We start from the raw sequence: 23,328 nt of genomic DNA on the forward strand, positions 1-23,328 counted from the left end.
CTGAACACGTTCAGATCTTATTTGTAGTTCTCTATTCTCTAGAAGCTGCTTGTGATGTGGCTGAGAGTTTGAGCATGAACGTAATTATTGCCATTTGTTGTTCTTATCCACTGAGAATTATGATAGCACCGCATGTGGTTTTCTGCCTTTTTGGATGCTGTGGCCTTTAGCCATAGACTGAGATTTGGGCACTCTGGCAATGCATTACTAATGCTTCCGTGTGTTACAGCTTGAAAAGGCTGAGTCCCTGAAGGACTAATTCCTTTTACTTACCTGATCCTTTCCTATGAGATGTGTATTTAAATATCAGTTATTCTTTTTCTGCAGTTTTGGATAATTAAGATAATTAATTGATTATGCTTAGATTTTTGACTTCCTCAGTTTTCAGTGTTGGAAAATGCTGGTTTTTTTGACTTACCTGGGTCCCGAAACTTTTACTATTACTCCATTATCACTTTCGTTCAAGATCATTATTGTTCTGATTTCAGATACATTGAAGTTTCCATATAAACTCTCTTTACTTTTTCTGGTAGCCATTTGTCAGTGCTACTTTTCTTACTTGAATCAGGTGGCTTGATTATGAAACTTTTTGTTTAGTGGTCAGCTTCCAAGGTTACTTGGAAGCTTGCGCATTTTCTGGGTTGCGTTCCTGAAAGTCACAAAAGGTATATTCTGCCTCAGCAAGACTTATGATTGTGTCAAAGCTGAAGTGATGATTTGGAAGTCTGTTCCTGATTTTGAAGGAGTCTCCTATGCGCTTGCTAGCTGAAATTCTGTGTGGAACCTGAGTGGTTTCTCTGTCCCCACACCAGAACAAATTCCTTCTTTTTCTATAGAAATTAAGCTTGTTTTTATAGATTTTTTCAAAACTGGAAAGTTCTTCATTTTCTCATGTTCACGTCAGAAAATAAAGCCCAACTTTAGGAACCTTAGTTTTTAAAAGTATACTACATTTTATTGGTGAAGTCTTGTTTTGATTTTTCAGTTAAACTCCTAAATGTTCTTACTTTTGCTCCTGAATTGTTGTGTGCTGTCATTGCAGGCAGAATGTGCTGCTGAGGAGCCCAGGGTGCTGTGCATAATACAGGACACCACGAATGCCAAGACGGTGAACGAGCGTGTTACCCTGAACCTGCCAGCCTCCACCCCGCTCAAGCGGCTCTTTGAAGACGTGGCTGCCAAAGTGGGCTACGTGAACGGCTCCTTTGATTTGATGTGGGGCAATGGAGACAGTGTCACTGACACGGTGGGGCAGCTGAGCTTTCTGCTTCCTCTGCCTAGCCAGCACTTCACAGTACAGAAATCCTCCTTCTGTCTTGCATGGTGCTATTTAATTCCTGTTACATTTTGTACTGGGTGCGCCGCAGCAGGCTGATGCCGCTCTGTTGATTTGGCTGGATTTTAGTCTCAAAGTGTGCTCTTTAATGATACATCTGTTTAATCATTAAACAAAAACTAATGTGGTCGTTCAGATGCAATATTAGTTTTTGTTATCACTATGTATTTTTAATAATAATACCCATGATAAATAGTCTCAATTTCCTGTAGTCTTGTTTGAGAAATGTTTTCTTCTCAGCAGCAGCATGTTGTTTAGTGAGTCCTGATGTTTCTTAGACCTATTTGAATATATTATATTTTAAAAAATTATTTATATCACTCCTATCCTTTATTGTAAATCAATGTTGATTTTAGTTAATATTATTTCTATAGATGCACCTAGAAAACTTTCTAAGATTTGTTAAGAAGTAGTCGTTAGTTTATTTCAGGTCATGTTTATGCCTGCTGAAAGTAATTTTTTTTCTTCTTTTAAAGAAGAAAAGTGTCTGCATGCTATAGATTGATTACACTGGATAATGTGATGTTCACAAGAAACTTATGGTCTTTGGCTCCTGACTAGATTAACCAAGTGTTAAGATTAACTAACTGCATTAGACTGTAGTGTTTCTTAAACTGTTTCCAAGTTATTTCAGTACTGATGATGTATGTTTTGTTTACTGGATAATTTTTTATTTTCATGTGGTCTTACTGTGTCAGAAACCACATCAAGCAATGTACTTGGATGGAATCTGTTAATTGCATATAGATCTGTTTCTAAAAAGTGTTGTTTCTGTTGTTTTACTCTTTTTTAGCAGACTCCAATAGATCAGAACAGTGACAAAACCATTGTGGATGCTGGTTTTGAGCCAGGGAAGAAGAACTTTCTGCATTTGACAGACAAGGATGGTGAGCAGCCTCACATAATGCAGGTAAAGTCTTCACTCAGCTACATAAGCCATTGTTGTGGGAGAGGTGTGTATTCTTTGTAGTGCTTGTGTAAGATCAGAACATGAAGTAAAACTGGGCTGAGTATTTCGTCCTAAGCTTCTTTGGGAATCTTCTCAACAGACTTTAACTGTATTTACATCTATGTTCACATTTCTCCTGAGTGGGACCAATTCCCTTAGTAATGATTTGCTGTCACTCTGTTCATGCTCATCGATATTTATGTGATGCTTGCTGCAAGCAATTTTCTAAGGTTATATAATTAATTAATCTTTGACACATTCAGAGATAAGTCTTAACGATACATATTTAATCATATATCCAATCCCTTTTCTCTGGGTGTTTGAAAGCAATGTTAGGCCTTTCTGGCAGAATTCTCAGAAATGGCAGCCTTGCACTGACAGCAGTGAGCTGCTTCTGCATTTATTTTTATGGAAAAATGAATAAATAAATAAATATAAAAGAAGAGTTGGCATTGTTGGTAGAAGCCACTGTTTGCCATAACAAATATTTGAAATTTTCTGTTTCTCAAATACATGATGCACACAGCTGCAATATACTCAAATCAAAGACTGGATAGACTAGTGATATATTAATATTTATTGCTTAGCTCTTGTATCAGCTTAATGCTGGCTTACTTAGCCTTTGTTGTGGAGTTTAATTACGTGAAAAAGGGAAAAAAAACCCCATGTATAAATAATTGCGCTCAAGATCAGAATTTAAGAATGGTTCTGATAGAGTAATGGAGTGAAATTTGTATGTCTGGAAAAAATCTTACTCTGTATTGCAGTGCAGAAAACTTGAGGCAAATGAGATGCTGAATTGCCAACTTGCTTGTTGTGTCCATTGTAATAGTATTTGGTTGTGCAGTGTTCCAAAGGACCTGTCTTTCTGCCAGTGCTAAAGAACAATGTGTCAAGGCTTGAGAACTTAGAAGCAGAACTAAAGTTGCACTGTGTATCTGCAATGTTGAAAATACTGTGTGATGTGTCTAGCAAAATCAGTTTCTTAGCCGTGAGAGAAAAGTAGATCTCATAGGTACTCAGTAAAAATGTGTTGTCTAACTTGTGCTTATGATGGGTGTGTTTGTGTTTCCAGGAGGAGTCAGGTACAGCAGAGGACGGTGCACAGGAGAGATTTATAGGCCCCCTTCCAAGAGAGGGCTCCATTGGATGTACCCATGACTATGTCAGTCAAAGCTATTCTTACTCTTCAGTCCTGAGCAAATCAGAGACAGGTATTTTGTTCTCTCTTGTAAAGGTAATGCTAGTTTGTAATGATTTTAGCACATTTTCAAATAGTAGCACCTCCGGATTTTTTTTTTAATAAATTGCAATTTATTTTACAAATACCCACATCACTGTTACATTTTTTTATTCATGTTTTTTATGATATTCTCTCATCACTTTAGAAATGTGTCCCATCCTTGCCTTACTTGGGACAGAGTAATTCAGACTCTGTCAGGGTCCTCCTTTGCAGTGTTGGTGTGCTGCGGGTCCCTAGTTCATCGTGGGGCTGGATCGGCAGCGTGCCCAGCTCCAGCTGTGTTCACTCCCAGCTGAACTGGATACTCTGTTACTGGAGGGGTTCCTGCCACATCTCTCTCTGCTTGGCCTGGGAATTCCTGCCGGGGGCTGCGGGTTTCTCTGCCTCCAGGAGGATTCCCCAAGAGGCTCCTCCTGCATCCCCCAGCCAGCAGACATCCTGGGAAGGGGAATGCCTGGGGTTCTGGGAGGCTGCCCAGCAGGGCAGGAGGAGACAGCAAATTACAGCGGTGAGAAGGGTACTGAGCAGCCACAAAGCTGACACTCATGTTGCACTGCTTCTCACCTGGTTAAGGCTTTTTGGCAAATAAGAAAGTTTATCTGCCTTTTTGTCATTAATAAAACTGAAAAGATGATTTATCTAGTGTAGAGTAATAAATAAAAGTACAAATGTTCTGATTCAGTCTCTTCACAGAAAATGCCTGTGTGTGAAGTAGCTACCTTTTCATTACTAGTGTGGTACTGGGATTATTTTTTTTTCAAGAATTTTCAGAGTATAAACAGGCATTTTTAATTCCTTTAATATACGATGCTTCAGTATATGCTCCTTGCTTATCAGTTGTTGCTAATATTGGATATTTTTGAGAAAATATTAAAATTACTGCTTAGATTAATATAAGTAAATAATTTCATTTTCAGCTGGTAAAAATGGCAGTGTTTTAGTAGTTCAATTAGTTTTTTTAATTAGTTCTTTAAGGAGGAAGGGTTTAGAATAGTAGTGTTGTGTGGGCACCTGGGATTTTTTTTTTATTTCTGATTGGAAAACAATAATAAAACCAGTGCAGATACAAATTATAATAACATTATTTATAGAATACTTTTAGCAGACATAAAGCAATCAGCAAGCTTCAAGATACACAGTTGTTTCTTAGAAAATTCTAGTTTATTCCGTAAAATATTTAAATCTGCTATTATTTATAGTTACCGACATCCCCATTAGTGTAGTATTCAGCCTTAAATATTGCTTTTTATTGTGATCAAAAAACTAGCTTCATGTCATTCAGGAGAATTATTTTTGTTATATAAACTATTATTCCCTGTTGTTCTCAGAAATTATAACATTCCCTTCATTTATAGCGTAAATAACAATAAATAACAACAGACAAATGCAGTTCTTAAACACTATCACAGAATTGTTTTCTTGTCAAGTGTTTTAACTCTTGAATTGATGTGCCATCTTTTTGCATTATTTCCATCTCATTATTCTCATATTTTTAGGTTATGTGGGGCTGGTAAATCAAGCAATGACTTGCTACTTGAACAGCCTTCTTCAAACACTTTTCATGACTCCTGAATTTAGAAATGCATTGTATAAGTGAGTATATAGAATCAAAAAACTTCTTAAATTTGTGCTGGTTCGTATTGGTAGGAGACCCTTTGGAATTTCACCTGTCAAAATTTCCTTGTTTGGATACTGGAAATCATGATGAAAGTCAAGCTGGATAGACTTAGAAATTATATCTGCTTAAAAGCTTCAGCTTTTCACTAAAATACAAGTTACTGGTTGTGGCATGGACACTTTTTAAAGAATCTTGAAAACATCAAACTGAAAGTTAAATTTGATGCTAAGTGCAGTTCATGTCTGTACGGTGAATGTCTTCAAAATTTTTGGTTTTATGTTTGTACATTTGAAGAGTATCATTGCAGAAGTGAAAAGCAACTGCATTTGACTTCTCCCAAGAAACAGAGCTGCAGTTAACCTGTGACATGGCAGACCTGAAATGTAGTAAATGTTGATTTAATGCCTTGTTGATTAATGTTTTCAAAGCAGTCTTATTTTTCAAATATCTTGTGTTCCAAATAGGTGGGAATTTGAGGAATCTGAAGAGGATCCTGAGAGGAGTATCCCCTACCAGCTTCAAAGACTGTTTGTTTTACTGCAGACCAGCAAAAAAAGGGCAATTGAAACAACTGACGTTACACGGAGTTTTGGATGGGACAGTAGTGAAGGTAATGTGCAGCTGTTAAACTGCTGTGATTTGCTTCAGCTGCCTGCTAGGGGCTAAACTGCTGTTCATGGGGGAAAATACCAGAATAATTAAGAGTAATTAATAGAATCCATTTTTTCGGTGGAAACAAAATAGCCTACATGGATACTTTGTTGTGCATTGTGTTTGATTGTTAAAGAAATGGCATTTGTGAGTTTTAGGCTGTTAAAGTAAAAAGCATAAATTTTTGTAATTAAACTGTCATTACACATGTTGCTTGTTTCTAAAAAGTAGTTCTTTATAGGAAACTTGCTTCTCTTTTGAATCACAAATGTCAAATGCCCATGTTGCATTTATGGAATTACCCATAATATTGTCTACTTCAAAGCACTATGTATGTCTTTTTTACACTTGTGTGGTATAATTTTGCCCCCAAAACTTGTTGATTTTTCCATTAGCACATGATGATGAGAAGTTAGAAGTTGGGTTTTGGAGAATCAGCACAAAGTAGGACAGAAATCAGAAGCAGTTTGTTTTATGTTTATAGAGTACATTAGCACTTCTGTATTTTCACATATTCTTGCTTGTGTACACAGTTCTTTTTTATGTATAAACAAAGTGAGCAAGCTGACTGCTTATTTTTCTTGCTTACATTGAGAGACAGCTGCTTGTGGAATTGAACAGTGGCCCAGCAGTGAACAGGTAGTAGTGTAGGTATGCACTTGAACCAATGAGTAGTTCTTTAGGAAGCATTCTCAGGCTACAGTCATTATTGGGGCTAACAACATCTCCTGTTTTAACTAATAGTAACTTCAATTTTTAACAGCATGGCAGCAGCATGATGTGCAGGAGCTTTGTAGAGTCATGTTTGATGCTTTGGAGCAGAAATGGAAGCAAACAGAGCAGGTAAGCTTGGAAAAACTCTCTTCATTCAGTGATGTAGTATTGTGGGTGTTTGGATTTTCTAATGATTGTAAAAATAATTTACTAAATTTTAAATACCAGCTTATTGAAAATCTGTGGTAGTTTCCAGTTTTCTGCTTTGATGCGATAGTTAAGCTACTGTGATGTATGACTTTCAAGAGTGTGTTGTATCTGCTGTTTCCCCCCCCCCCCCCCCCCAATTAAAAGTGGAATATTCTGCACTCTGGAATATTATACTCAGTCTTTATTTGAAGCTTTATTTGGAAAGTGGTTGTGTAACTCCCACAATAACTTCCTTGATGTCAGTATTTATTAGGCTGTGTTGTGGCCACTTGAAGCTCAAGCTCTCCCTTCTTAATGCAGGAGAAAGTTAGGAATATATTTCTGGCACAGGATACATTCTGATAAATGGCCACCTTCTTGCAGGCCAGTTTTGGCAAATAGCAGTAATTGGTAAATTGTCTCTGGAAACACAGGAAAGGACTGCAGGGTCAGTCTGTTAAAAATGTGTGTAAGATCAGGCTCGTTTTAAAATTTAGTTTGGTGCTTTTGTAATCACTTAAGACGTGACTGTAAAGGAGACTGAAACTTACGTAGCATGATTTGAGAAGCTTGATATGTGTTTTGGGCAGAGGAAAGTAAGAAATCAGGAGATGGATGTCCTACTGGGAAACGGTATTTTAAATGTGTAGCCATGCAGTTAAGACTTAATTGACAAAAAGGTATTTTCTTATAAAACCAAAGAAATACAATATTGGTCATCTTTAAAAAATCCCTGTTGCTGCATCTGTTTGTTTCAGGCTGATCTTATAAATCAACTGTACCAAGGCAAACTGAAGGACTATGTGAGGTGCCTAGAGTGTGGCTATGAAGGCTGGAGAATCGACACGTACCTGGATATCCCTCTGGTCATCCGGCCCTATGGCTCCAGCCAGGCGTTTGCTAGCGTGGTGTGTACTATTATGGTCCTAATAGTGCATCCATACACACATAGAATACATAATGCCCCAGTGGTAGAATTGGTTCCCTGGTAAGTATCATCCTAGATACTCCATCTTGGGGTGTTCGTCTTTGTGCAGTGAACCAGCTAGCAAGTTCTAGAAGATTTTTCTTTTTTTTGGCTTTTTGGTTTATTTTTTGTTTTGGTTTTTTTTTCTTTTGCCCTTCAATGAGTCCTACTGGTGCATGTACACGGGGAGGGGAAATGCAACTTTATTGCCTTAGGGCTTCAGTAATCAGTTATTTTCTTCCTGATAAAATCTTCAGCATTTACTTGAGAGATTTTTATGAGATTACAAAGTTTTTTTTGGGTTGGTTTTTTTACTGGCACATCTGCTAAATTTTCATAGCTTTATTGGAAGTGTTAGTGAAAGAACAGAACATTGACATAAAATTTTTACTTTAATTGCCATGTTGTTGCTGTGCTTTTTGAAGGTCACTTAGATACCATATCCTTTTAATTAATTTGATGATGATTCAAAAATCTTTTTCTACATTAATGTTTATAGTCTCTTTTGCTCCAGCTTTACTGATGCTGGCAAGCATAACTGTTGCTTAGTAAATCTGTGGAAGTTCTTTTGTTTGAGTTTTTCCACTGTGAAAAAAAAAATACTACAGACTGTGAAATTCCACAGTGTACTATGGATGGAGCTGTGAGAAAGAATAAGAATAAATCAAACAAGTCTTTGAGTAAAGGTTGTTTTAAACAAGCACTTGTGTAATTGGCTTGTTTGTTAAACATAAAGTATTTTTTCTTCTGTATTTAGTGTGCTGGCAATTTTTAAAGCTCTAATAGTGCATACTTCTTAACAGTAATTCTGTTAAGAATTGTTAGAATTAATTTAAACTGCAGTATAGCTTCAAAGTACTCCATACTTTGAAACTTTAAATACCAATCTTGAGAAGTAGTAAAGGTGAGGGACATTGATCTTGGAAAAAGAATTCAAGTTAGTAACATCCTTTGAATTCTTTTTAAGATTGCATTTAAATTTTCTGGAACTGTCCAGCTAATTGAAGCTGTCTTAATACAGATTGATATTTTATACAGATGGCTTCCCTTTTCACCTTTTACCCCTGATTTCTAGCATTATTCCCTGAACTAAATTTTATTTGTTGTAATTTTTATTCAATAATTAGATTTTTATGATGTGTTAAAAATAATGAAAACTATTCAGTTCATGTAGTTTAATTCTGCATTTAACAATGCATTGTTCGTCCGTCTCAAATGGAAAGGTTTTTTCTGTAGTGGACAAGTCTGTAGTGTAATGCTAAAAACAGACTGTCTACTTGTAAAAACAAAACTTGAATGAATAAGGACTGAAAGCTCAGATTACTTCTAATAATATATGATATTTTTCCTTTCAGTCAGCATTTACTGGGTTTACTACACTGAGGAAAGTAGTTTTAAGATTTTTGTTACACAAACGTACATGGTTGCAACTTGTATTGATGCTTCAATTTTTGAGCTTTTTCAATTCCTATTCTGATTACATTCAGTTGATTCTCCTCCCTGCATATGTATGATCAATAGCAGATGTAATTTTTAGTTCTGTAGTCTTCAGCAGTGGGGAGATATGGAGGATACTTGCTTTTGGAGAAGGGAAAAATCGCCTGTTTCTAAATGGAATTCTCTGAAGGTAGTATCCTCCATTGATCCATAGATGATGTGATTTAGTAGGTGTAGGTAAAAGGGTCTGAGAGATCAAAAACTTCACACATGCGCTAATAGGGCTTATGGAAGGGAATGTAAAACTTTTTAGACCTTGCTAGTCAGCTCCTGAGGGAACTTGCAGCAGGCGACACAACCCAAGATAGGGGATCTAAGGAGGATACTACCTTCAAAGAACTCTAGTTAGAGGTAAGTGATTTTCCATTACTTTCAAACAAGAGAGAATGGATGGATGAGCCTTGAATATGGTTAGTCTGTAGAATGCCATTTAACGAGCATTATCCCACTGTTTGACATTGTGTATTACCAAAGAAATGCAGATACTAGAAATGTTGCATTAATTTATATGTGTATTACTTCTCAGTGTATGGGGACATTGAAGAACTGGGAAGGATAATGTCATGCTTTCTTTATTTCCTACTATGAACTAATTCTGAAATTCTTCAGTGTGGTCTTAAGTTTGCATTTGGAATTTTTCTGATTCCCCACTCTATCCCCCAACTCCATGTGGCATAGCTGCAAACTCACTAGGGCAGCTCTGGGGCATTGAGATGTTGTCAGTGTGTGGCTCAAGATGGTTTCTGGAAAAGCACTTATGTAATCTGCATTGTTCAAGGGTATGGTGTCAAAAAAACCCTGAATCAGTCTTTTCTTGAGGTCAGTAGAAATCCATAAAAATATTTGGCTTATTTCAGGGAGGTAAACAGGAGCAACAATTCACATTCTGATTTTTGTAGGTACTAGTGTCTTTTTTAATTTAACAGCACTAGACATAAGCTGAAATGTTCTGCAGTTAAAAAAAAATATTTTGCAAGATGAACAGTGGAGAGAAAGACGCAACTGTGAGAGTTGATTTGTAGTACCAGGAAACTAGTAATGATCCAGGTATTCTGGAGGTGTAGCAAATGCAGTTGTGTTTTGTTAAGTATTGTTAGTTTTTTAAATCTTTTGTACCATAGCTTTTCTTTTGAGAGTGTAAGTATGTGTACAAGTAGTCCTTCTTAGGGCAGAAGTTACTTTGAACTTTGTGTGAACTTTGTGGTGTCCTTGCCAAACTGGTGAAGGCAGAATATGGATGATGTGATAATTCCTTTTTGTTTTTAAGGCTAGATCAGTAACAACAAGGTCTTGTATTTTTCATTGAATGTACTCTTTGAGCACAGGAAAACTGATGAGCTCTGAAAACTCAGATTCTCAGATGACACTTAGTTTCTAGCATTTTCCAACAGCATTTTTGCCTAAATACCATTTGTTGTGTAAGGCTTCATAAAGGTCCTATTACTCCTATTCACAGGTTTTACAAATTTACACATTTAGGAATGCTTGCAGTATGGCACTTGTCAAACCACTGACTCGATCATAATGCGTTTTTATGGAGGGGAAAGTTCTCTGCAGTGCCTCTGTTGAGCCAGACAATAATTAGGTTGAATTGTTACAGCATTTTAGTGTGCTAAGTGATAGAAATGGCAGAATATTAAAAACTGGATACACTCAGAACTTGGCTGGACAAGGCTCTGAGCAATGTGCTTAAAGTTTGACTTGATTCAAGCAAGAGATTAGGATCAGATGATCTCCAGAAATTTCTTTCAGCCTGTATTGTTCTTTTGATTCTTTGAACTAGAAAGAAGTTTAAATAGCTTTTGTCATCCTAATCTGTAGCTTGATCACTTAGGCTTTATTTTGAAGTGTGTGTGTAGGGGGTTTTGGAAATGCTCAGTAACTCCAGGGGTAGAGAACAGCTGCCACTTTGAAGGTAACTCCTAAGGTAACACTGGCTTCTGGTGGTGCTGCAGGGCAGGGGATGTGTGCTGTCTTAGACTTGGCAGCTTGGCAGTTCTGTCCCAGTTTTCCTGAGTAAACTGTCAGAGCAGAGAGCAGTGAACTACACTAGAGTAGGAATTCTATTAAGAAACCTCCTAATCAGCAGAACTACCTTGGTGTAAAGATTATGTAAGAGGCAAGAGAGTCAGCCCGGGGAGCAGCAATGATCATTATCCAAGGAGTGAAAAATACATGGCTATATATATATGTATAGCTCAAAAGTAATGGAGGTCCCAGGAGCTTCAATCAGGCTTTTCAAAGCACAGCTCACTATGAGTGCTAAGCAGTGAAACCTCAAGAGTGATGTAATAATAATTCATTGCCTTCTCAGGGGTCTAAAGCATCATCACTTCTTACCTAATGTACAAATTTGTAGGGTGTTTCCTTGTTAAATTGCACATCACATGAGTCTACATAAGCATTACACAATAATTTATGTCCCAACCTCCATATATTCCCATTTATTTTCATGTTGATGCACGAGCTGCAACTTTTTTTCTTACACTTGAAATACATTTTTCTTGCCTTAACTGGCATTTGGCTCACAGGAGAGTTCTGTCACTGATTATGATGTCATTATGTCATGTTTTCTGATTCATGTTTTCTGTATTGGCCATTAACTTTTTTGCTTTCACTGAAATAGTTGTGAATAATAGTCAAAATACAGCAATGCATTTCTTCTGCTTTCTTTTTAAGCAGGTTCTAATTTGTTTAGTCTCTTTTCTTACATTTCAGAATGAGATTCCTCACATTTCAGGACATAATCTTACTAAACACTAGCTGTCTGTGGCCCTGGAGTAAAAAGCAACTCAGCCTCTGCAGCATTTAGGAAATAAAGACATAGACAGCAGTTCAGTTCAGACTCTAAAAGGTTTTCACATGTCTGGAGAGTCTCTGCCCAAGAGCTGTGATTTCAGGGCTGTTCAAAGGCCCTTCTGGCTGGCTCAAAAAATGTGAAATTGAGATGACTGCCTTCTCTCTAGAGTTGTTTTGTGGAGTTTGGCAGGTCTTTCATTTGTTAATAGTTGTCACCTCAAATAGGACTTTTAAAAAATGGACTCTTTCTCCTAGAATAACAACAGAGCTTTTGGAAAATACTTGCTTTGTTGTTCTTGCTGATTACCTCCATTCTTGGAAAGAAAGAAGGGAGGAGGGAAGAACTGGGGTCTTTTGTGAAGAACTTGGCATATCCTTGATTTGTTCCCAAAGTGGGATTTGCCGAACAACACGATCTAGATACCAGTCCTAGGTTCTTTGCCAGCCATGTTATGACTGCTGAGTTTACTCTGCCCAGTTTAGCCCCTTCTTATTTATTCAGACTTCAGGGGAACAGCCACAGACCTTCATTAACAGATGATGATTTTTAAAATGTTTTGCAAGTTGTATTTGTTTTCACCTTCATGGGTGAGCAGAGAACTTCTGGCTTCTGCTTGGAGTTCAGAAACCCGGAGCCTGTTGGCTTGCAAGCTGAGTGGGTTATGGGTTTTAACATTGAAAATCTCTGAGTAAAATTCTTCAGTGAACCCATCTCAATACTCACAGTGAATTCTGTTTGAACAAGTTTATTCTCAAGTATGTACACCTTAATGTGCAGTGTCATTGCTGCAAATTGTGTTAGGGAGAGGAATAATGATCAATTTGGTTGTATTTTGAATATTAATTGCTGTAGTGAGGAGCAAAATAGAAATCATTGAAGTCCTGGGTGTAAGCATTACTTACAGAACTTTGGGGTTTTTTGAGCTACCCCAAACTAGGTAGCTGTCAGAAGACAAAATTCCAGTTACTGCTTAGTTGCCTCATAAGGTTTAGCTAGGCAACTACTTCAATTCTTTGTAGGAGATGGCTATATCTGATTCTCCCCTTAGGGAGCAAAACTCAAATACTCTTCCCTCTGTCCTTTCCCCAGCTTTCACTTAAAAATAGGGTCTTCAAATGTAGTTTCCTAAGACCCTTGGTAGAACAGGACTAAGGCAAGGCACTGACAAACTGAGTAACTTTTTTTTTCTGCTGCTTCTTCTTTCCCCCTCTAAATATCAGATTGGATCTTTTGAGAAAAACTCCTTTAGAAATGCAGAGAACCATCTCAAAATTCTGGGAGAGCAAGGACAAGGCAGGGTTTAAAAAGCTGATATTCACAGCAGATGACTTTACAGACATGACTAAATGTGGTGTGCAAGGTAACAGGGGTAAATGTAACTATTGAACCAAAGACAGTTGGGATTCATCAAATACTGAACAAGATACAAGTTAACGATAATTGTGGTTTTGCTGGGTAGAAAGGTTGATTTCTGGTCATGTTCACATGAATATTATGTCTATACCAAAGTCTGTCAATCAAATTTTGGTGGTAGATTTAAATTAATTATTTGTATGTGTTTGCAATCTCATAGTAAATTTATACCTGGATGGTAAACACTCTTTAAAAATGGGGTAACATGTTTTTGTTCTTAGGAAGAAGCACTGCATGCTTTCATTCAGCCTGAGATCCTTGATGGCCCAAATCAGTACTTCTGTGAGCGATGTAAGAAGAAGTGTGATGCAAGAAAGGTAAAGACTGGTCAAATGATTTGCAAAAATTACTTTTAATAAATACCAATGCTGACAACAGGGGCATAATCTTGTCCTTGTTTCATTTAGGGTCTGCGGTTCTTGCACTTTCCGTACCTGCTGACATTACAGCTGAAGAGATTTGACTTTGATTATACCACGATGCACAGAATTAAACTCAACGATCGCATGACTTTTCCAGAGGAGCTGGACATGAGTGTCTTTATTGATGTTGAAGATGAGGTAAAGTATTTGGTTTCAGAGAAAAGCATTTAACTTCCTTCAAATTTCTCATTCTGAAAATCAAAATTCCAGTCTGATAAGCCTATTTTAATAGCATTATTCATCTACATAAAATGTTCTTTAGCCATGCTAGTGCTGTAATTAGAAGGTTTTAAATCTTTTAAATTTTAGTATTGCAAACAAACATGTTCTCTGTAGTTGGTGTTCCAGCTTCCATAAAGAAGCTGTTTCAGATTTCTTACATCTTCAGTCGACGGATTTAAAGACATGAGTCTCAGGGCTTCTACATATGTACTGCAATTCCAGAAGGGAAGATTTATCTGAAACTTGTGTCTGAATCGTGTTGGTCATAAGAAATGATGTAAATTTTCAAAACTCTGAATACTTTAGTTAGTCCAGAAATAATTTGTAATGAATTTCTTCCCTCTGAATCACCATGTAGTGTATACTGTTGAAATAAGATTTTTAATTTTTTTTTTCCATCAGTCTTCTGGCTTTTTGCTTTTTGGGTTTTAACCAAAATTCATGTTGTGCAGTTACATTCACCAAGAAGTATTTACTGTGCATTTTGCATTGAAGACCAAAGTAGTTCCTCTAATTTCATTCCTGAAAACCTTGTTTGGCTTGCACTGGTATAAGATAAATACTGCCTAGATGTGCATATGGGGAGGCTTTTCTGGCTTTCTGCAAACCCTTATCTTAGGAAGGATGCCATGTATAGAATTTGATACCTCTCAGAGTGGGATAAATAACAATGAAGATTGATCTGGGACAATAGAACTCAGATAAAATTAAGGACTGTCAGAAAATAAAAACAATTATCCAGAGGCAAGGTGATCAGGTAAGAGATGAGTATCCTGAGTGAGCTGCATTCACAGTGTTGGTGACACCATGCTGTTAAGCTAGCAGAACACTAGTCTGTCTTACTGTAATACCTTGGCTTGGTCCAGTGAGTTGAAATGGAAAAAAAAAAGTCTTTGATTGTGATTGAAAATATTTTCAGTCAGTTCTGATTAACAGGGCCACATTACAACAGGTTTGTTGTTTGGTATCAGACTTCCAGGTTCTGAATTGGGATAGCTAGTGCATGGAATAGGCTAGTAACCAATATAACCTTGCCAAGTCTGAAAGCTCCTAATTACTGTTCAGTTGCACACAAAGCCCAGGAATACTGAAGAGGTGGACTGAAGAGACCAACAGAAACAAGTCTGTTCTCGGTGTTCAATTGCAGACGTCTCTAGTTTTTTGAGGAATTTAATTGCTTCACAGAGTGGATTTTTTCATTTCACAAACACTCTTATTTCCTGTTCCATGTAGCTTTTAATGTTGTGTAATGTTAGTGTGTATGTCTTATTTTTAAGAAGTCTCCTCAGACTGAGAGTTGCACTGATAGTGGAGCTGAAAATGAAGGCAGCTGTCACAGTGATCAGATGAGCAATGATTTTTCTAACGATGATGGAGTTGATGAAGGAATCTGCCTTGAAAGCAATAGTGCAGCAGAGAGGATCTCTAAAGCTGGCAGTGAAAAGGTATGATAATACTGGGGTGTTAGAGGGGTGGGCAGGAGGCTGGAAGGGGGCACACAGCTGGAAGTGCTGACCTGGATTCACCACCAGGATATTCCATGCCAGATTCCCTGCTGTGCACCATCATGCTCAGCAGGAAAAAACTGGGGGCTTTCCAAGGTTGCTGTTGTTCAGAGACTGGCTGGGCATTGCTTTGCTGGGGGAAAGGGGGGATGTGCTGAGTAATGCCTTTGCATCACTGCATTATTAATTTTTTTTTGTTTCCTTTATCTATTAACCTATTATTGTCTCCAACCACAAGTTCCCACTTTTGATTTTCTGATTTTCTCCATCATCCCACTTGAGGGGAGTAGTGACTGACTGGCTGGAGGGATACTTTGTTCTTGGCTAGGGTCTACCCACCACAGATGTAAATGATAAAAATATAATTAATTATGACATTGAAGGTGAGGTGAGAGGTTGGGAGTGTGTGAGTTTATTTGAATTTTCAAAAATTGACATTACAACAAAGGAAAGAATTCCGCTGATTTGGAGGTCACCTGAGATACGTAAAGGTCTTCCCAGCTTGTCAGACTGAGAATTTCTTCTGAGAGTAACTTGTTTTGGCAGCAGACCCTTAAACTGGAGACCTGTTTTGCCTTGTGAGCAGTGGTTTTACTTGTGGCCAGCTGTCTAAGGTCTACTAGATTTAGCTGCACAAGAGCATCTTGCAGAGTAGTAGGAGAAGACTGGCAAGTTTTGATCAGAGTTACAGATGAAGCCGAGGGTCTAAATGTTAAATATTCCCTCAGTCATGTTAATATAAAGGAATTAAATAGCAAGTCAGTCCAGCATAGCAGCCATCCTACTGTGGGACATCAAGGGTGGTAGAGTTCACTGGTAAACTTGGTTTTCATTGAAAATTTTGAACTTTATGGTGATGTCTACAATATGTGCTTCATGTATTGTTGTTCAGTGAACTCATCTGAAACCAGGCCAGTAGCTTTCATTCAGCCTTGGTAGAAAGCTGTTTGGCTTCAGCTGGTACTTTTATAAATTAACAGTTTTAAAGGGTGACTTGCATGTTAATCTGCACATCTGGCCCCGTTTGTATTTACCTTGAACCATTCGAGAGGGTTTTTTTGGTTTATGTTCTGAATACTGTCAGTCTTAGTTGGAAATTATGAAAAAATTAATTCTAGTCCCTTGACTGGAACAAGACCAGAATATTTGAATGTGTCTGTAATGCAAGTGGGACGTCCAAGTATTGACAGTAGCTTTGGCCACTTATTTCATACTACTTGTTCTCAAGGCAGACAAGCTGTCAAGCCAGGCTTTTTGGTTTGGCTGTCTTAATAATGGATGTGGGATATGCTGAGAACATACAGTGTTTCTTCTGCATAGTCTAAAAATATCCTTGTAACACTTGTGAATCAGTATGGTTCAGTTTTATTTTTTAATTTATGTACAGCACTGAAGGCATGTGCTTAGTGCCCTGTGTTTCCATCCATTTATCTATGAAAAAAAAAGTGTATAGCATCATGTGTGGAGAGGGGTGATAAGCAAATAGACCTAAGCTTTGTAGCTACAAACTGCTGAGTAAAGTTTAGCATAGTAGAGTTCTGGTTTTGTTCAGTGCCTTTGCATTAATTAATTGCTACTACACAAATCCACTCTTTGCCTCCTACTATTTACATACCTGGGTTTGTGTCCTTATTTTAAAGCTTTTTAAAATTACCATTTGCCTAGGTTTTCTTCACTGGATACATTTCACACCTTTTTCTTCTCTCCACAGAGTTCCTTGTTGTATGAGCTCTTTTCTGTCATGGTTCATTCTGGAAGTGCTGCTGGTGGCCATTATTATGCCTGTATAAAATCTTTTAGTGATGATCAGTGGTACAGCTTTAATGACCAGCATGTTAGCAAGGTAAAAATAGTATTTTTAGTTATGTTATCCACTCATAAGTGGACCAATAAGTTTCTCGTTTGTGATTTTCCACTTAGCTGCCCATAAAACCAGTTTCATTATATGTATTTCAAGTGTTTCCTCGATTTCATCATCTCATCCGAATGTCCTGCCATATACATATGTTTCACTCATTAGCTTAACTCATTTCTAGGGGTTTGGAGAGTTTTTCTTTATGGATCTATGTATTTTTGTGTGGTGGGGAAAGGAGTGTTTCTCCTTGGCAGTGATGGTGGGAGGGTTCCTAAAGAAGCCTTCATTCATGTACAGACCAGGCTGTATTTCAAATTCTGTATGTGTGAAGAGCATTTCTTGCTTAGAGAAGTGTTTGTAGATCTGTTACAGTCCAGATTGTGCTGTTAAACCTGTCCAGCTGATGGAGATGTTCCAGCTATCATCCATAGGTACTATTGCAATCAGGAACCTATCTTTTTCTCTAAGAAGTTCCTACTTGAAAAACTAAAAAAGCATGTTAGCATCCATTGTGAAATGGAGAAGCAAATCACTATGAAATTGTTTTTGGAAGTTAGCAAGTAAGCAGAAATATTTTTATAATTGGAATTATTAATATAGTGCGTTGTGTAATGCCATGTTTTCTAGTGAGAGTAAATGCATCTCGATTAGTGCAAGTTTCTCAAGTAATCATTACATTGATTTTCTGTTAGATAACTCAGGAAGATATTAAGAAAACATATGGAGGATCTTCTGGAAGCAGAGGATATTATTCCAGTGCTTTTGCTAGGTTAGTATTACTGTAATGTTACTTTTCTTTCTGGTAGTGTTTTAATCTAATGAAATGAATGGCCAAGGTGCATATGCCTAACATGTTACCTTAAAATTATTAGCAGATACTTCAGATAGTTGTAAGAACTACCCTGACTGCTGTTTCAGATCATTAAAATAATGTGATATTTATTTTTGAAAATCCTTCTTGGTTGGTGTATTACTTAGATATGATACAGCTCCCTACTGAAATATAAAGAAACCAGAGCAGCTTCTGAAGCCAGTATTGTCTCCTGAGTGATAAATTCAGCTGTCTCTTCTCTTCCCCCAGCTCCACAAATGCTTACATGCTGATATACAGACTGAAAGATCCAACAAGAAATGCGAGTAAGTTCGACAGCTGTTATTTGCAAAGTTGGGGTTTTTTTAAACTGAAGTGTTGCATGTTGTGGTTTTGTTTGTTGTTATGAAACAATGTCATAAAGTACACTAATCTGCAGAAGTGCAATATTTCTTTTATCACAATGTAGATGATATCTTGAGACTTTTATTATCAAGTAATTCACTTTCTGAAAGAATACTTGCATTTATTGTAAAAACAGGATTAAGTGCAGTCATCAGCTTTAGTGTATTTCTCTACTACAGAAAAGCTTTGCATACTGAATGGAATCAGTATGGAATCAACTGGAATCTTGCTGCTATCACTTTCTTGTGTTGCTGATAACATAAGCAAGGGAAATAAGAGGCTGACTTCAGTTTAATTAAAATAATGTAAAAGGGCGTGGTGTAGTGGGAAATTTGTGTGGGAAAAGAACGGGGTGAAAGGGCAAGAAAGATACCTCAAATATACCTGTAATGCCTAAAGGTGGAAAGGTAATGCCTGCTGTGGAAAAACTCTATTTTTTTAAAAACTAATGCTTTGTTTTTACTGGCAGAGTTTCTTGAGGCACATGAATATCCAGATCACATTAAACAATTGGTACAGAAAGAGAGAGAATTAGAAGAACAAGAAAAGAGGCAACGTGAAATTGAACGCAACACATGCAAGGTTAGAATTTCTGCTGGACTGAGTAACAATACATTGCTAGTGGGAAATGTTTCTATAGTAAACAGTGGTTTTCACTACAGTACAAGGACTCCTTTGGGATAAATGTTTGCACTAACAATTCTTTTAAATGAATCGCACACCTGTTGGAGAGCTGTACCTAGTCCAGGCATCTGTTAGAGGTATTCACCAGACATTTTTGTTGAATTCATGTATTGCATGTGGATTTGAATTGGTATTAAACCCAAAACAACTTATCACTTATTTTAAGCAAAATTGCTTCCAAAGAATGTGTAATGCTGCACATTGTGTTTTATACTCTTAAATCTTCTCATATTATGACCCTTGACTTTGTGCAGTGGTATTTCTTAAACTAATACTAAATAGTTACTTGGTAGAAGGAACAGAATTTTTCCAACCCTAGATTTAATAGTAACAAACAAAATAGGACCTCAGTGCCTTACAAGCATGGCAGTCAGCTGCTCTATCTATGAATCAAGTGATTGTTTTATGAGGAAGTTCTCTCATTGCAAAATGTGTAACTCTCTATGTGAAAAAGGAATTTCACATTCATTGTTCATATGTTCATTTGGCTTTGGAGTGTTTGCTCACTTGTAGCCTGTGGCTACAAGATGTTCTGGTTATAGAAGCTGTACCTGTACCCTAGCTGGGAGAAAGGTTCAGATGCACACATGTACCTCGTGTGCCTTTGACATATTCTGTCTGCAGTTCTGTAACCAGCTGAAAGGAAACCATGCCACAGCTGAAGCAGAGCTAAAGGTTTATTTCATATTAGATTGCTTGAATATGGTATTTTCAACTTAAATGGAAAGATATTTGAAAATGCCTTCATGAAATTTTTTCTTTCTTTTGTATTTCAAAGATTAAATTATTCTGCATGCATCCTACAAAGCAAATAATGATGGAGAACAAATTGGAAGTTCATAAGGACAGAACACTGAAGGAAGCTGTGGAAATAGCTTACAAGGTATGCCATGTGTAACAGAATAGTTAAATTGTTTGATGGAGTGTTTTCTGCTTTGTGTCTTCAGATTTTAAATTTTTAATACTGTGGGAGTGTTTGAGAGGGCTTGGCTGTGGGGTTGTTTTGGGGGGTGGTTCTTGAGAAGTTCTGTATGATGGGTATTTTGTTCTGTTTTTTTTTTTTAAAGGTGTTCTAGTTTGCCATTTTTGACTAAATTTTCTGCCAGTAGCCATCAGCTGATTGCTGATTGGAGTGATGCAGCCTGCCCTTGTAAAAGGCAGTATGATCTGGCATACCCTTATTTTAAAATCAGACGGTGAGAGCTGCTGTTAGGCTCACCATGGCCTCAGCAAGTTGAAAGAATTCTGAACACTTTTATTGGCATTGCAGTAAAAACCTTGTATTAGATACATAATAACAGAGCTCTTGAGAATCTTCCTGGGTAGCTAATTCAGTAACAGGAGTGAACACCAAGGCATCTGTTGATCTCTGCCTTCCTCAAACAGGTGGGAGCTGAAGGCATCAATTTTTGCTCACTTACTTGTACTCTTTGGTTCTTGCTGTGTATGTTTTTGGCTAGGAGAGCACTAGCAAGGCACTTACACATTTGGGATGTGCTAACATCTCTCTGAGATGCACAGAGAGTAATTAGTAGATGTGACTCCCTCAGGCCTCTAAGATGCCATCTGGTGTAAGTGATAGGCAATGTATTCCGCTGAAAATACTTGTGGGGCCTGTCTTCATGTGCCTCTGTACATACTTTTCAAAATTCCCTCTTTTCTGCATTTACATGCAGGCTTCTGTTTGAATTTGGAAACACATATATATATATTGCATGTATATATGCATATATAATGTGTATCTATAACATGTATCTATATTGCAAAATAGCTATGATGTGTTTTCTAAAACCAGATTGACTGTTGTGAATTCAGGGGATTCCTGGATGTACGCCCAGTGAGGTATTTCTAGCTTGCAAGTTAAGAACTAAGCTCCCAAGTAAGCTGTTACTGATGTTTGGGGGGTTCTGTGTGTGCACCTTGTAGTTAATGGATTTAGAAGAGGCTGTTCCCTTGAACTGCTGTCGCCTTGTCAAATACGATGAGTTCCATGACTACTTGGAGCGCTCCTACGAAGGAGAAGAGGATACCCCAATGGGTTTGTTACTTGGAGGGGTCAAGTCAACCTACATGTTTGACTTACTGTTGGAAACAAGAAGGCCTGACCAAGTTTTCCAGTGCTATAAACCTGGTGGTAAGATATGTAATGACGTATATGCTTTTAGTCTCTCCTTGTCTATACTGTGTGGTGGCACAAGCACAGAGCTGTAAAACAGCTTCAGTATGAGGTGTTGCAAGAAGAAAACCTAAATTTTACAGTCAATATTCAGAACTACATAATGTGCTGTGCTGCTGACTTGCTTCTAGTTGAAGCAGGTCTAAGGTACACTAAAATTTGTCAAACTGGAAGGTGTTTTCTTTTTTAGCATTAAATTTGATCAGAATATGTAATTCTGAAATTGGACTGCATTCCAAGTTCTTACTGTTTATATTTAATGCAGCCCCTTAATTATTACATCAGACAAGCATACGTGTGTTTTCTTTGTCTGTTGAATTTTCTCTGTGTATATATGTGACTTTGTTTTCTTTTCTCTCCTCCCTGCAGAGGTGATGGTAAAGGTTCATGTAGTGGACCTGAAGACTGAATCTGTTGCTCCTCCAATAAGTGTGCGAGCTTATTTAAATCAAACAGTTTCAGAGTTTAAACAACTAATTTCAAAGGTAATTTACAGTCCTTATGGACTTGTATTAAAGAGTTTTTGTTCATTGTGACTGTGAAATGTGTCATAATTTCCATACCTAAAATGAGAGCCTGCACCTTTTGCAGATCATGCTGTGAATTGTGTCCAGCAGGGTTCAGTTAGATGCTACGCTGAGTTTGTCCACCTGCTCACTCCTGCTGAAAGCAGCAGGCTGCTTCTTGCTTCCATGCAGAGTTAGTACCTCTAACAACCTCACTGAGAGTCCAGCTGGTGACACAACTAATGAACCCTTACCACACAGGTGAACTGAAGTGTAACTTCCCATCCAGCTTTAATATTTGACACCTAACATCCAAAGCTCTCCACGTTCTTCGTGCAATCTCTCCTTTTCATCTCAATAGCCACTTGTTACCAAGATGCAAATTGATTTTTACCTGGTTTGAAACCAAGGGACATTACTGTTTCTGCTGCATTGGAAGATGGAGATTGCATTTGCTCATTTCTGTGTAAAATTATTCAGTAATTGGTGTAACTTCACAATATGTGTCATAAAATATCATTCCAGAAATTTGAGTTCAGTCTAAGAATTAAGTGGACACTGTGCAAAACCTGTTTTCAAGAGTATTTTTAATTTTCACTTGGTTCATATGTTAAAGATAAGGCCATTGTCATGAATGATTTTCCAGTTCTCTGCAAAGCCAGGCCATTTTATGCTTCTGACCTTATGGAAAAACTGACACTTGCTACATATTAAAGGGTGGAGGAAAGGCACTGGGACTGAACAGGTTTGGGAGGTTTCCCTCCATGTTCTCTTTTGCAATTTCAAAGTTGAAAACAAGCCTGCTCCTTTCCCAGTGAATAATCCCAGAAATGAAGCACTTTTCAGTTTTGAAGGTATGTGTGACGCACATGTTATCTCCCTGTCTTAGGCCACGCACCTGCCTGCCGAAACCATGCGGGTGGTGCTGGAGCGGTGCTACAATGACCTGCGTCTGCTGAACGTGTCCAGCAAAACACTGAAAGCTGAAGGCTTTTTTAGAAGCAACAAGGTACACGCTCTGGTTTTTAAATTGTTCATTCCTTGTGTTTGTGTTTACCTGTTGTGTTGTAAAAGGCATGGAAGTATGTATGGAATTGATAATGGGCAGCTGTCCTGTATTTTGCTCTGTATTGTGTGGGGTTTCTGTGCCTGGTACAGTGGTGCTGGTGAATATTCTAGGCTATGTATGAAACCAAGTGTACATAGGAGAGAGTGGACTGAGAATCAGACATCTGGCTGTTACTCTGGTTCAGATGATGCTGAGCTTAACAGCCCTACAAAGAAGACTGTTAAAAGTCAAGCATTCTTAGGGAGCAAAGACTGATATATTGCTATGAAGCCTGCTGGATGTGTTTGGTAAAAACA

At 37.6% G+C, this 23,328-nt stretch overlaps 1 protein-coding gene across 5 annotated transcripts in view; it reads left to right on the top strand.

Moving 5' to 3' along the window:
- Positions 1-23,328, top strand: part of USP47 (ubiquitin specific peptidase 47) — a 52,529-nt gene that overhangs the window by 17,834 nt on the left and 11,367 nt on the right. For 3 of the 5 annotated variants that reach the window (XM_041423261.1, XM_041423258.1, XM_041423263.1), the window contains 18 exons: positions 1,043-1,246; positions 2,130-2,246; positions 3,361-3,499; positions 5,025-5,121; positions 5,611-5,756; positions 6,561-6,640; positions 7,459-7,608; positions 13,599-13,694; positions 13,785-13,937; positions 15,299-15,466; positions 17,238-17,369; positions 18,074-18,150; positions 18,463-18,518; positions 19,067-19,179; positions 20,060-20,164; positions 21,208-21,415; positions 21,827-21,942; positions 22,853-22,972. In XM_041423261.1, coding sequence (XP_041279195.1) covers positions 1,043-1,246; positions 2,130-2,246; positions 3,361-3,499; positions 5,025-5,121; positions 5,611-5,756; positions 6,561-6,640; positions 7,459-7,608; positions 13,599-13,694; positions 13,785-13,937; positions 15,299-15,466; positions 17,238-17,369; positions 18,074-18,150; positions 18,463-18,518; positions 19,067-19,179; positions 20,060-20,164; positions 21,208-21,415; positions 21,827-21,942; positions 22,853-22,972 — 2,277 coding nt within the window. The remainder of the gene's footprint in view (positions 1-1,042; positions 1,247-2,129; positions 2,247-3,360; positions 3,500-5,024; positions 5,122-5,610; positions 5,757-6,560; positions 6,641-7,458; positions 7,609-13,598; positions 13,695-13,784; positions 13,938-15,298; positions 15,467-17,237; positions 17,370-18,073; positions 18,151-18,462; positions 18,519-19,066; positions 19,180-20,059; positions 20,165-21,207; positions 21,416-21,826; positions 21,943-22,852; positions 22,973-23,328) is intronic. The other 2 variants (XM_041423260.1, XM_041423259.1) reach the window with 2 other exon arrangements.

Source organism: Onychostruthus taczanowskii, unplaced genomic scaffold (genome assembly GCF_017590055.1).
Source record: "Onychostruthus taczanowskii isolate IOZ18803 unplaced genomic scaffold, ASM1759005v1 scaffold76, whole genome shotgun sequence".
NCBI lineage: Eukaryota > Metazoa > Chordata > Aves > Passeriformes > Passeridae > Onychostruthus > Onychostruthus taczanowskii.